This window comes from Pygocentrus nattereri, chromosome 2 (genome assembly GCF_015220715.1).
Source record: "Pygocentrus nattereri isolate fPygNat1 chromosome 2, fPygNat1.pri, whole genome shotgun sequence".
Lineage (NCBI taxonomy): Eukaryota > Metazoa > Chordata > Actinopteri > Characiformes > Serrasalmidae > Pygocentrus > Pygocentrus nattereri.
Genome location: NC_051212.1, coordinates 56,717,217 through 56,732,216, shown reverse-complemented (window position 1 = coordinate 56,732,216; position 15,000 = coordinate 56,717,217). Strand labels below are relative to the sequence as shown.

The following is a 15,000-nucleotide window of genomic DNA, read 5'->3' as shown; positions in this document are numbered from 1 at the left end:
ACGCTAATGTGGCCAAGCTAATCTCACCTGCTCCTGATAGTGGAACTCATTCTCCTCGATCTTCTGGATTTCCTCATAGATTCTGCACTCAAATAACAAAACAGGCCATCAGACTGTAATACAGGCGCAGGTCGACGAGTGTAGAACATCCTAACCTCAGTGGAAAACCATGACTTCTTAGGGCTCATCCTTCAGTTCAGACCTCAAACGTCAAAACACTCAAAAAATGAGAATAAAATCTATAATGATGTTGATTTATGCTGGGACGTCTAGTACTAATCTTATGATTCACAAGAACATTTTCTGTTACAGACACTGAAGCTTGTAAAAGTCATTCTATGTGTTTTAATTGAAGTTTGTAATAGACACCATCATGTATCTGAGCTTGTGTGTATCAGTGTTACAGAGTTCTGCGTGGAGCCGCCGCCACTGTTTAACATTCATAACAACTAACCAGAACCTGCTTAGAGTTGGTGTGGTATCTAGAACCTTCGGAAGGACCAGAGTGATGTTTATTCTCTTTAAATTGTAAATCAGAGCATGACTAGTTAATTTATCTGTCACTTCCTAATTATGCTGGTAGTCAATCTAAAGTGTAAGGCATTCAGTCCAGATCCTAAAGTCCTGACCAATGAGAGAGCAGCTCAGCTGAATCTACCTGAATACCACAGGGAGAACAATCCTGACTGGATCATTTTCTCGTGTGGATTTCAAAAATTTGAACCCTTTAATTTCCGAAAAAAATCTTAAGAAATAAGATTATTATTATTATTACATAATAATAATAATAAGTTTACATACACACAAAGAGGATTCTGTTAGATATAAAGAAAGTAATTCAATTAAATATTCGTTAATGTCTGTATTTCTTGCAGTATAACAGAAATAAACAGTGAGTTTGGATAGAGAACAGGTGAGGTTAAGGTTCTGTACCTCTGCTGAGGGCCAAGCGTCTGCAGCATCCTCAGGTACTGAAACACCAGGTGAGCTACCTGCACACAATCAACCTTCATTACCACAAATTAACCTTCATTACCATAAACACTTACACCCTCATTAACCTCTGACCTCATTAACCTCTGACCTCAGCTCCTTTCATTAGCTTCTGACTGCAGCTCATAACAGATTATAACAGAGACTCTGGAAATCAAAATATTCAAATATTCACTTAAGATCCCACAATATTATCATAACATGCCAATACTGTACATTCTTAGTATGATATGTGACCAGTTACTATTTCTCCAAAATGAAGCTCTGTGCTATTTAACAACGTTTCTCATCACAATTCAGTAGTTTGTGCAACATTCAAATAAACTTCATTCCTACAGTTTGAGGTGGCGACTCTGACCTGGTAGAAGTTGTGGAAGCCCTCGTCAGTCAGAGTGATGGAGATGCTGAAGATGGAGTAGGTGGAGTTCTGATCAAAACCCGTCTCACTGTTTCCTCCGAACAGAGCCACTGCCCAGCACCTGCACACAGACACTCACAGTGACCCAAAGTGACCACAAATAAAACCTGTGCCATTTTGATATTTTGCTTCCTGCTTCTCTAAAACGACTTCAGATAACAGGAAGCTGTTCTCCCTGCACCACCTTTAAAAATCCAGTGTTCCTGATTCTGTGGTCTGTGTTTAGGAATATGCAGCTCCGGCCTGGTATAGTCTGTTCACCAGAGCTCACAACAAAAACCCTGGAACAGCTTCAGAAAACAGAATCAGAACAGGCTGCTAAGACGTCGCAGCGCATGTGGCTTTCTTTAACCGCTCTCTCGCAAACAGCTGTGTCTGGACTTGAACCCGAACAGGTCTGTCTGATACCTCACAGACGCTTGCTACTTATTTTAGATGTTATGTTTACATAGTATGGATTTTTCAGAACTATAGTTTGTAACTTTCTTTTACTTCATTGTTTTTAATGATATGTTTTTAAACCTGTAATGATGCTGAATTATAAATATCTAAATAATTGAATGCATAAATAAACAAATCAGCAAAACACACAACTCTGGCGTAAATGGTACAGGGTCAGATTGAACTTACAGTGACCACCATAAATCAACTTCAATAAACTCTTGATTTTATTCCTGTTGTTTTATAAGCACTTTGATGTTATGAAACACGTGTTTCTGTAAATAACTAGCAAAGCTGGTTGCAATAAGCTTTCTTAACAACTAAATTTACATTACTTCTTCAAAAGCTAAGATAAGACAGACTGCAGACAATCTCTAGTTACTCAGTCCTAAGGAATGAGACAACAGACAGCCATGTTGTGCTCATCTGTATAGAAATTCTTCACCCCTTCTAGATTTAATCTCTTCCTTTTAAAAAGACACTCTTAGGCCCAGTCGCATTTCACCCCTTGCCCCTAACACTTGTCCCGATTGCTGTTGAGAAGGAGGGGTAGGGTTGTCCTGATTGCTGTTGAGATGGAGGGGTAGGGTGTCCCGATTGTTGTTGAGATGGAGGGGTAGGGTGTCCGGATTGTTGTTGAGATGGAGGGGTAGGGTTGTGCTGATTGCTGTTGAGATGGAGGGGTGGGGTAGGGTGTCCCGATTGCTGTTGAGATGGAGGGGTAGGGTTGTCCTGATTGCTGTTGAGATGGAGGGGTAGGGTGTCCCGATTGCTGTTGAGATGGAGGGGTAGGGTGTCCCGATTGTTGTTGAGATGGAGGGGTAGGGTGTCCGGATTGTTGTTGAGATGGAGGGGTAGGGTTGTGCTGATTGCTGTTGAGATGGAGGGGTGGGGTAGGGTGTCCCGATTGCTGTTGAGATGGAGGGGTAGGGTGAAGTGTTGGGGCTGTTTGGCCCTTCAGACAGAGATTTTTCAGAGGCACTACAAACTGAGTGTTATCAGAAAATTCCCAGAATGCCCTGTGAATCATTAGCAAAATGGCTGCACAAGCGACCAAAGAGACACATAAATGTGAGTATTTCTCTGTTAAAAAGCTGCTGTGCTATAAGAACCACTGTAATAGCGTTTTATGCTCATTTCCTTCATAACACGCATAAAAATCGCTAGTAATATGCTGATGTCTCGGTCACTACCTGGCGAAATTGCAGTTAAACAGCAGTTATGTTCTGGTACCTGAGGTTGCCTCACCATTTAAGGTGGAACGGGAAATCGATCATGAAGATGGCGATTAGAAAGCTAAGTTCAGCTTCATATCACCAAAGAATTCTTGGTGGTGATAATAAATAATTGCCCCCCTCTTTGAAGGCGAATGATGCTCTAAATGTATTTAAGCAGTGAGGAGCTGAACTTTACCCTCTGCTGTCACTGCAGACGGGCAGGTTCGCCTGCAGAGCACTGCTAGTAGCTGTAAATGAGGTAATGTAGTTTGTTGTTTGTGCTGTTGTTTATTCGGTGACTCATTTTATTGATGTGTGAAACTGAAGTTGTGAATGAATATTGAGCGCTGATGCTTTTCAGTCTCCTTCACATGAAATGTCAGTGCAATATACCATTATTGCTATAGTCTGGAGACAAAGCAGGAAAACATGTCCTGATTATTTTCCAGGCTATTTTAAATGTGATTCACCTGTCCTGTCATGTGACACACAAGTGAGATCACCACAGCTGGAGGCGGCGTATTGGAAATGGCCGGAAAACCTTGTCCTGTCTGTTTACGTCAAAGTCGCTGATGACACCTGATGACATATCCGGTTCTTGAAGGGTTGTCCCATTTCATAGGGGGAAGATTTCAACAACTACCCCTCGTAACTCAGTTTCAAAGGGAAGGGTTACACTCAAAAACAAGGGGTAGGGGTAAAAATAAGAAATATGATTGGGTCTTAGTCAGCATAATGCTGTAATATGTTTTAATAAAACAGCGTCTCCTTATCAATACTTAACATCCCCATTACTGAGTGACTTCCAGCACCAGGTGATGATACGAGTGAATAAACGAGACATACTTCTTCCTGAGCAGGGACAGGATGCTACCGGCTCCTTCATGACCAATCAGCCAAGCGATGTAGTGCAGCGGCTTCACTCTAAACAAACAGAGAGAGAGAGAGAGACACACACACACACACACACACACACACACACACACACACACACCTCAGTTTAACTCACTCACAAAAGAAACACTGATTTGTCCTGTGAAAGTTTTTAGATGACTTAAATAATTTAATTAATGCAAAACAGATCTTCAGTGAATGTTTTATATACATTAATGGACAAATCAATCAATTATTTATTATAAATGAGTGAAGACAGGTAAGGTCATGTAAAGAAGCGTAAGTTGAGGTCAGTGTAAGCCAGAATAAGGTCACAGTAATGACAAAGACTAGATAAGATCAGGGGTAAGGCCGAGGTAAGATCAGGCTAAGGCCAGGACAAGATCACAGTAAGGCCAGGATAAGATCAGGGGTAAGACCAGGATAAGATCACAGTAAGGCCAGGATAAGATCACAGTAAGGCCAGGATAAGATCACAGTAAGGCCAGGATAAGATCAGGGGTAAGGGCAGGATAAGATCAAGGTAAGGCCAGGATAAGATCAGGGGTAAGGCCAGGATAAGATCAGGGGTAAGGCCAGGGTAAGATCAGGGGTAAGGTCAGGATAAGATCAGGGGTAAGGCCAAGGTAAGACCAGGGGTAAGGTTGGATAAAATCAGGAGTAAGGCGATTCCAGCTGAACTCACCTGTAGTGCTTTTCCTGAGGAGGCAGTGCCCAGGTGATTGTCAGGGCATGCACTTTCCGCACTGGAACCACTGCAGCATACAAACAGAAATGTATACACAGTTATAAAAAGTCATGGCAACATTTTTTTTGTACAGTATTTTATGTTGGACAGAGCAAAGTGACACTCAGAGTGGCACTGCGAGGAAAACAAGCACATAACCCCTCTCAAACACAACATTACTGACATTATTTCACCCTGCACTGGAATAGTACCTCTGTAGAGTTTATTGAAGACCGGCGTGTCGAAGGGGTCCAGAAGGTCAGAAAAATCTGGTTTTGGAAGACCACTGGAACCACAGAACAATGATTATAACAATGGAAATAATAATACTACTAATAATAATCACACACTGCTTTGAGAAAACCTGTTAATACACTCACTTGTTTGGCACTTCACTGAAGATTTCCCTGACCCACTGCTCCAGCGTGTCCAGCTTTTCTAAAGGAGAAACAGCAGGACACACATGGTCAGCTGGATAATGGACAGTGGTGTTTGGTACATTGGAAATCTTTCAAAACTGACAACTGCGCATTTTCAATAAAAGTGTTGAATGAGAGTATTATTCATGGGTCAATATGGCACTTAAATTAGTATTTATATCAGAATATTTACCTCCCTGCAGATGCCTCAATGCACTTCCCTTACTACTTACCTCACTGTCTATTTCACTGCATGTAGTTTATATCACAGCCTCTATTTCACTGTTTGAATCTTCATTTACCTCAGTGTGAGATGACCCCACTGTGTTTATAAATCAGAGCATTTACCTTTAGACTGCACAGCGAGGGTCATATAGTGAGCAGAGTAATGCCTCTTCCAGAACTCTCTCAGGCGTTCATAGACGTTTATCTTCTTGTTCTTTGGCTCTGTTTTCAGAGTCTGTGCATTTCCTAACACACCACAAACACTTTCATTATAACACGACAGAATTTCCACACAGATCAGATCAGAATGTGACCTCAAAAGGAGCAGATTATAATCATAATAACTTTTAAAATAACTTTTTCTAAACTATTTGAAAATATCAGCTGCAATTTATTGCATGATCATTAAATAATGAATGGATTTTTTTTTTAAGGGAGGTTAAAAGGTCAGTGTGTTTCCGTACCCCAGCAGAATTTGCTCATGGGGTGGTTGGGCTTCGCCAGGCTTCCAAACAGCATCTCCTTACGGTGAGAGTCCGACGGCTTAGCAAGCTGATACTCTGAAACACGCACAGGGCAAACAAAATGCTGCAGCTTCAATACAACACTGCAGGATTCAGATCAGGACTAAAAGCCTGAGTCTAAACCTCTGATAAAAACACCCTCACACTCACTGATCAGAATCATTGATAAGCATTCACTTTCACCACTAACACCAGAAACTACATACTGCAATTATCTATTCATCAATTTATCGGCCTCGAGATTTGATCACCACTTCAGGATTAAGAAAAAAAACAATCTACATATTCAGTTTATTAGAACTTAATTCTTATTATTAGAAGCTCTGTTTATTGTTCTGCACAACAAACATTACTGAACTTTTCTTTACGGTTCAATCAATTCATGTTTTTCTGGTTTGATTATTACTGAAAACAGTGATTTGAGTGATTTAAACAGTAAATAAATCCAATTCATTTTCAGACTCACCGCTGTCCACTGCCTCCACCTCGCGCTCAATAGCGTCTTTAATCATCAGAGGACAGATGAAGAACTGCGCCCACCTGACGAGGACAACGACAACGACAACGACAACAACAACACAAACATAACAACAATTAATTATGAAATAATGGGTTTATAATTAATGTATAAACAGATTATTAAGGTAAGATTGCTAAATATATTAAATATTATAATACACTATATTATACTAGTGCATAAGTTAAGCTGGTATCTTCATTGATGACTTATTAACGTGTAATAAATGTAGTGTGTCATTAATGTATTAGTGTATAAGCTGAGTATTTAATCAGTAAGCATTTAGTATCTATTCATTTGATTGAGTATTTAATTTGTAATAAGTGAAATTAGTCCGTAAGCTGAATATATTAAGAAATACTGAGTGTATTTACTGTGTAATTAATGTATAAATAATGTATAAGCTGATCTAGTTGTTTATCAATTAACAATGCATGTACTGTGTGTAATAAGTGTGTAATTACTGTATAATTAAGCTATGTGCTGACCTGTCGAGCGCCTCTTTGAAGTGTTTTCTCTGCACGTCGAACTGGAAGATGGTTCTCTCGCAGTCGGTGGATGCATTATCACTGCCCCCGTGCTTCTTCAGGAACGCATCAAAACCGTTCTCACTCGGGTACTTTACACTGCCCATAAACACCACTGATACACACACACACACACACACACACACACACACACACACACAGCAAACAAGGTCAGTGCTGAACTGCAGACTGAGATCATCTAAGTGTTAAACCATTAAACTGGTTTATCTGAACAAAAAATACAAACAGAATAAAAACAAAACGCAGTAAATAAAATATGAAATGGAATCACCTTCTATATTATTATTATTATTATTATTATTAAGGCCAGTTCAGCCTGAGATACTGTGATCATCATACAGACTGAACTGAGATTCTGATGATGAAGTAGGTCAACATGATATTGAAACTATGGGGGATGTTATATAGATACAATATAGATACTATATGTAGTTATGATGTGATATGATTATGAGTACTTTGGGGGTCTTAGGTGTAACAGTGTGGAGGCTGCACATCCTTAAAAACATGGTTCTTCAAGGGTTCTGTAATTAAAATAATGTTTCTCTATAGAACCATGAACACTCAAAGAACCCTTTCAGATTCAGATTCAGATTCCTTTATTGATCCCAGGGGGAAATTGCAGGAAAACGCTTTCACGGCCAAAAAACAGACCAAAACTCTCTCTACTCGCATGTTTCGAGAGGGCACAGCTTCCCTAAATTGCCTCGTCAAATAAATAAACTATTACAAAGGTAAAGAAAAGTTACGAGCAAAAACGAAAGAACATGAACTGGAGCTCCTGTAACAGGCAGCATGCACGTCTACGCATGGTGAAATGGTTCTTCAGATTGATGAAGAAAGTGTTGTATATGATTCTGTGTAGAACCTTTTTATAAAGGGTCCTTCTACTGTTACAATGTTAAACTTGTAATGATAAAAAAATAAAAATAACAACAACAACAATAATAATAATAATAAAACCCTTTAGGTGCTGCATAGATGTTCTTTACTAAAGAACCCTTGTGAAGAACCCTCGTTTTTGAGTGTGCACTTTAGCCCGACTCTCACTGTGAGCGGTTTGTCTGCTTCTCTGTCCTTCTGTGTGACCCCCCACCCCTCAACTCACTGTGCTCCAGGAAGTGTGCGAGGCCGGGCAGGTCATCAGGGTCACTGAAACTGCCCACAGCAATACACAGCGCAGCTGCAGACTGTCTCACACACACACACACAGACAGACACACACACACACACGTGTAAAGAGTGAATCAGCTTCATAGGCCTCACAGACAGACTCTCCCTCACAAACAGCTGAACTCCAACATTAATCACACACAGATCAGAGCACCTTTAACATCATAATCAACACACACTCGACACCGAGGGTCCGGACTGCTCGCTGTCACTGTACAGACCCGTGAAGAGCCCATCATTCACTTATTCTTCTCCGAGTGCTTTTATTATCCATTTCTACACCATCGTTTTCCAGCGTCTCTTTATCTGGGAAACAGGCTTCGCTACCGTGATCAACATAACGAGCTCAGTTCTGAACATCTTAACATAAGCTGCACTTATTTTATTGTACTGCACTCTGTACTGTAGTTTATTGTACTGTAGTTTATTGTACTGTATCTTATTGTTATTGTATTGTACTGTAGTTTATTGTACTGTATCTTATTGTTATTGTATTGTGTTGTACGGCTCAGAGTTCTGAGTTCAGCTCTGCTCCTTCTCTCTCTGTATCAGTGACTGTGTTTCTATCAGCATCTGAGCTCAGGACCGTCTTAACTCTCTCTAACCTGCTGGTATCTAGCAGAGAGACTTTCTCTAGACAGACGAAGCTCTTATTCTGGATCAGAGCGTCTGCTAAACGCTGGAAATGTAAATGTAAACATTTTCATGACAACAATTAGGGAAATAAAGCAGGAGCGTTCTGCTCTTTAGCTTCCATGGAGGTCAGAATGTCCTGAGGGGCAAACCGTACGACTGACAACTCAACAGCACTTAGAAACGACAACTAACTCAGTTTCAGTAGTATGGGCTCTTTAAACACACACACACACACACCACTCATCACTTATGTGATTGTGTGTGTGAGAGTGTGTGTTTGTATTTGTTATTGTGTGTGTTTGTGATTGTGTGCGTGTGTGATTCTGTGTGTGATTGTGTGTGATTGTGTTTACGTGTTTGTGTGTGATTGTGTGCGTGTGTGTTTGATTGTGTGCGTGTGTTTGTGTGTATGTGTGATTGTGTGCGTGTGTGTTTGTGATTGTGTGTGTGTGTGTGTTTGTGTGTATGTGTTTGTGTGTGACTGTGTGCGTGTGTGTTTGTGATTGTGTGCATGTGTTTGTGTGTATGTGTTTGTGTGTGACTGTGCGTGTGTGTTTGTGATTGTGTGCGTGTGTTTGTGATTGTGTGCGTGTGTGTGTGTTTGTGATTGTGTGCGTGTGTGTTTGAGATTGTGTGCGTGTGTGTTTGTGATTGTGTGCGTGTGTGTGTGTTTGTGATTGTGTGCGTGTGTGTGTGTTTGAGATTGTGTGCGTGTGTGTGTGTTTGTGATTGTGTGCGTGCGTGTGTGTGTGTGTGTTTGTGAGATGGTTCTGACCTGTTTCTCTGATCCTTTCTTCTTCTTATGTGATTGTGTGTGTGAGAGTGTGTGTTTGTATTTGTTATCGTGTGTGTTTGTGATTGTGTGCGTGTGTGATTCTGTGTGTGATTGTGTGTGATTGTGTTTACGTGTTTGTGTGTGATTGTGTGCGTGTGTGTTTGATTGTGTGCGTGTGTTTGTGTGCGTGTGTGATTGTGTGCGTGTGTGTTTGTGATTGTGTGCGTGTGTGTTTGTGATTGTGTGCGTGTGTGTGTTTGTGTGTATGTGTTTGTGTGTGATTGTGTGCGTGTGTGTTTGTGATTGTGTGCATGTGTTTGTGTGTGACTGTGCGTGTGTGTTTGTGATTGTGTGCGTGCGTGTGTGTGTTTGTGTGTGATTGTGTGCGTGTGTGTTTGTGATTGTGTGCGTGTGTGTGTGTTTGTGATTGTGTGCGTGTGTGTGTGTTTGTGATTGTGTGCGTGCGTGTGTGCGTGCGTGTGTGTGTGTGTGTGTTTGTGAGATGGTTCTGACCTGTTTCTCTGATCCTTTCTTCTTCTTCACCTCCTCCTCCTCATTCAGCTCCTCAAAATCACTATCTTGTTCTTCCTCTAGCTCATCCTCCTCCTCCTCCGTCCCCTCCCCAGAGTCATCCTCCTCTTCCTCTCCTTCCTCCTCCTCCCCGTCTTCATCATCATCATCATCATCTTCTTCTTCTTCATCCTCAGGTTTTCCATCAGAACCACTGAGATCTGAGATCAGGAGAGCCTTCAGACCATTACTGAGCTCAATATACCTGAGAGAGAGAGAGAGAGAGAGAGAGAGAGAGAGAGAGAGAGAGAGACAGAGACAGAGACAGAGACAGAGAGAGAGAGAGAGAGAGAGAGACAGACAGACAGACAGATAGAGAGAGAGAGAGAGTGAAAGAGAATGTGAAAATAAATAGGAAAGATATTAACAGTATTTTATTACCTTTATTTATTTATTCTACTGTTCAGTTATAATTTAATATCAGCTCCGTGGTGTTAACTGATACTGTAACCAACACAGCAGAGACAACCACCCTCTGTAGTGTATTACAGTCTGTCAGAGCGACTGTGTGGATCATATGAACATTATAGAGCTTTTTAAATGAAACAGTAGAAGCCGTATCGCCCCCTACGCTTCCTGTAGTGTATTACAGTCTGTCAGAGCGACTGTGTGGATCATATGAACATTATAGAGCTTTTTAAATGAAACAGTAGAAGCCGTATCGCCCCCTACGCTTCCTGTAGTGTATTACAGTCTGTCAGAGCGACTGTGTGGATCATATGAACATTATAGAGCTTTTTAAATGAAACAGTAGAAGCCGTATCGCCCCCTACGCTTCCTGTAGTGTATTACAGTCTGTCAGAGTGACTGTGTGGATCATATGAAAATTATAGAGCTTTTTAAATGAAACAGTAGAAGCCGTATCGCCCCCTATGCTTCCTGTAGTGTATTACAGTCTGTCAGAGCGACTGTGTGGATCATATGAACATTATAGAGCTTTTTAAATGAAACAGTAGAAGCCGTATCGCCCCCTACGCTTCCTGTAGTGTATTACAGTCTGTCAGAGCAACTGTGTGGATCATATGAACATTATAGAGCTTTTTAAATGAAACAATAGAAGCCGTATCGCCCCCTACGCTTCCTGTAGTGTATTACAGTCTGTCAGAGCGACTGTGTAAATCATATGAACATTATAGAGCTTTTTAAATGAAACAGTAGAAGCCGTATCGCCCCCTACGCTTCCTGTAGTGTATTACAGTCTGTCAGAGTGACTGTGTGGATCATATGAACATTATAGAGCTTTTTAAATGAAACAGTAGAAGCCGTATCGCCCCCTATGCTTCCTGTAGTGTATTACAGTCTGTCAGAGCGACTGTGTGGATCATATGAACATTATAGAGCTTTTTAAATGAAACAGTAGAAGCCGTATCGCCCCCTACGCTTCCTGTAGTGTATTACAGTCTGTCAGAGCAACTGTGTGGATCATATGAACATTATAGAGCTTTTTAAATGAAACAGTAGAAGCCGTATCGCCCCCTACGCTTCCTGTAGTGTATTACAGTCTGTCAGAGCGACTGTGTGGATCATATGAACATTATAGAGCTTTTTAAATGAAACAGTAGAAGCCGTATCGCCCCCTACGCTTCCTGTAGTGTATTACAGTCTGTCAGAGCGACTGTGTGGATCATATGAACATTATAGAGCTTTTTAAATGAAACAGTAGAAACCGTATCGCCCCCTACGCTTCCTGTAGTGTATTACAGTCTGTCAGAGCGACTGTGTGGATCATATGAACATTATAGAGCTTTTTAAATGAAACAGTAGAAGCCGTATCGCCCCCTACGCTTCCTGTAGTGTATTACAGTCTGTCAGAGTGACTGTGTGGATCATATGAACATTATAGAGCTTTTTAAATGAAACAGTAGAAGCCGTATCGCCCCCTACGCTTCCTGTAGTGTATTACAGTCTGTCAGAGCGACTGTGTGGATCATATGAACATTATAGAGCTTTTTAAATGAAACAGTAGAAGCCGTGTCGCCCCCTACGCTTCCTGTAGTGTATTACCTGTACTGCTTGGGGTCACTGGGTGACTTTATGATGTCAGCATCGCCCTGGTTACCTTCCTGACCGCTCTCCTCTGGAAGTATGTGTTGTTCTGGGGGGTCTGGCCGCGGCTCCCCTCGCTCCAGCCCGACTGCCTGAGCGGAGCTGCTGACCACAGCACTTTTGGACTTGTTGGTCTGAGGCATGGTGGACAGTCTGTAGCGTCTGGCAGCTCTGCAGCTAAGGAACAGTGAAGGACGGCGAACGCTGTTCCGGAGCAGACCGTTACCCAGCGCGGTCAACACACGCACAGCAATGCTGACCGATCGACCTACAGCAGAAAAACACACTCAGTGATGGTGGTCAGTAAACTGATCAATCTCAATACACACACTGGACAGTCCAGTTTATTACATCCATTTACTTTATACCTCGCTGGCCTCTTTATCAGAAACACCTTCCATGAGGGGAGGAACTGCGCCATCTGCTGGCTGAGTTCAAACATTTCAAACCTCTTTATTTTTTTATTTAAGTCATTTACAAGTTTTAAAACAGTTAAAGCTGAAACTTCTAATCAGCAGCAACCAGCACAAAACTGCACACGCACATCTGATTAAATTGAGAATTCCACCCATTTCTAATACATTTCCATATCATTAAGTGATTAAGATGTAAGTCGTTCTGAGTGGTTTCAACATTCAACATCATCAACATTCCATATAAACTCAGAAGACTCGTGTAGGTTCTCTGGAGGTTCTGGATGGTAAATAAAGTGTCTATATCTGTGTTGTAGTCATGGCGACGCCTGGTTCCCATCACCACCACTGTACATTTCCCTTCAACAACTGACCATGTGACACCACACAAAAGCTCAGCGCTGGAGTTTTCTAGCTCTGCTGCTGGAAGCAGGAGAAACACCAAATAAACCAGAGCACAAATAGCGTCACATGACGATCATCAGCAAAAACAAAGATGTGCTTAAAAACTGAAACTGACAGAAGTTCAGACAGAAGAAAACCATAAAGCTGCACATTTATGCTGCAAAACGGATATGAAAACAGTGATTTTACGAATGTTAACGTCAATCAGACGATCAGCATTATCAGTATTAGAGATCATCATCATCATCATCATCATCATCATCATCATCGAATACCTGGCTTGTCTAATCAATACTTTATAAATAAGCTGATTTTTATTTTTTTTACCATATTTATGTTTATCGATCTCATAGCTGATCGATCTCAGAGCTGATCGATCTCATCGCTGATCGATCTCATAGATGACCGATCTCAGAGCTGATCGATCTCATAGATGACCGATCTCATAGCTCATCGATCTCATCGCTGATCGATCTCAGAGCTGATCGAGCTCATAGCTGATCGATCTCATAGATGACCGATCTCAGAGATGACCGATCTCATAGCTCGTCGATCTCAGAGCTGACCGATCTCAGAGCTGATCGATCTCAGAGCTGATCGATCTCAGAGATGACCGATCTCAGAGCTGATCGATCTCAGAGATGACCGATCTCAGAGCTGATCGATCTCATAGCTGACCGATCTCATAGCTGATCGATCTAGCTGATTTCTAACCTGTCTGGGTTCTGATCGCTGCGCTGCTGATCGATGATCGCGCGGAGCGGCTGTATTGATCACTCACTCCGCTGAATTAGAGTTAGGAGAGTTTTTCTCACCGTGAGACGATCCTGCTTCAGCACACCAGCCCGACACCACAGCCGCCTCTGATTGGCTCCCTGCTCCAATACCGCGCGCTCTGATTGGCTCAGACACGGAGAACAAATATTTAACAACGTCTCCTATTGGACAGTAAGAGCCACGTGACACACCACGTATATTTCGCGTCAGAGTGAAAGAACCGAAAACAACGCAGCGATAAAACGGCAAACATTAAACATATACATTACATCACTAAACATATACATTACATCACTAAACATATACATTACATCACTAAATATACACATTACATCACTAAACATATACATTACATCACTAAACATATACATTACATCACTAAATATGCACATTACATCACTAAACATATACATTACATCACTAAATATATACATTACATCACTAAACATATACATTACATCACTAAACATATACATTACATCACTAAACTAAACATATACATTACATCACTAAATAAATACATTACATCAATAAATATATACATTACATCACTAAACATATACATTACATCACTAAATATATACATTATATCACTAAACATATACATTACATCACTAAATATATACATTACATCACTAAATATACACATTACATCACTAAATATATACATCCATCCATCCATTTACTAAGCCGCTTCTCCGTCAGGGTCGCGGGTAAATATATACATTACATCACTAAACATACACATTACATCACTAAATATACACATTACAGCACTAAATATATACATTACATCACTGAATATATACATTACATCACTAAACATATACATTACATCACTAACTATATACATTACTTCAATAAATATATACATTACATCACTAAACATATACATTACATCACTAAACATACACATTACATCACTAAATATACACATTACACCACTAAATATATACATTACAACACTAAATATATACATTACAACACTAAATATATATAACACGTCAAATAAAGCCTATTTAATCATTATTATTTAATATATTATATAACTGAAGATGGTGTTTATGTATTTTGTGTATTTTTCTATATTTTTTGTAAATTTTAAGTTTTAATGAGTCTCGTGCTGAAATACACGGACTAATCTTTAATCCAGCAGGTGGCGCCATTTCCTCAAAAACACTACAACACACTCTCTCTCTCTCTCTCTATCTGTCTCTCTCTCTCTCTCTCTGTCTCTCTCTCTCTCTCTCTCTCTCTCTCTCTCTCTCTGTCTCTCTCTCTC

General features: G+C 40.7%; 1 protein-coding gene across 2 annotated transcripts in view; it reads right to left on the bottom strand.

The window, feature by feature from the left end:
* nrd1a (nardilysin a (N-arginine dibasic convertase)) overlaps positions 1-13,825 on the bottom strand; it is a 31,658-nt gene extending 17,833 nt beyond the window's left edge. The window contains exons 1-15 of one of the 2 annotated variants that reach the window (XM_037532783.1): positions 13,757-13,825; positions 12,082-12,391; positions 10,021-10,282; positions 8,032-8,113; positions 6,864-7,017; positions 6,325-6,398; positions 5,799-5,894; positions 5,458-5,580; positions 5,071-5,128; positions 4,903-4,976; positions 4,649-4,718; positions 3,916-3,993; positions 1,352-1,472; positions 934-992; positions 28-82 (exon numbers count right to left, since the gene is read on the bottom strand). In XM_037532783.1, coding sequence (XP_037388680.1) covers positions 28-82; positions 934-992; positions 1,352-1,472; positions 3,916-3,993; positions 4,649-4,718; positions 4,903-4,976; positions 5,071-5,128; positions 5,458-5,580; positions 5,799-5,894; positions 6,325-6,398; positions 6,864-7,017; positions 8,032-8,113; positions 10,021-10,282; positions 12,082-12,266 — 1,491 coding nt within the window. In that variant the 5' untranslated portion in view covers positions 12,267-12,391; positions 13,757-13,825. Of the gene's footprint in view, positions 1-27; positions 83-933; positions 993-1,351; positions 1,473-3,915; positions 3,994-4,648; positions 4,719-4,902; positions 4,977-5,070; positions 5,129-5,457; positions 5,581-5,798; positions 5,895-6,324; positions 6,399-6,863; positions 7,018-8,031; positions 8,114-10,020; positions 10,283-12,081; positions 12,392-13,655 lie in introns of both variants that reach the window. The other variant, XM_037532784.1, reaches the window with a different exon arrangement.
* Positions 13,826-15,000: the final 1,175 nt, after the last annotated feature.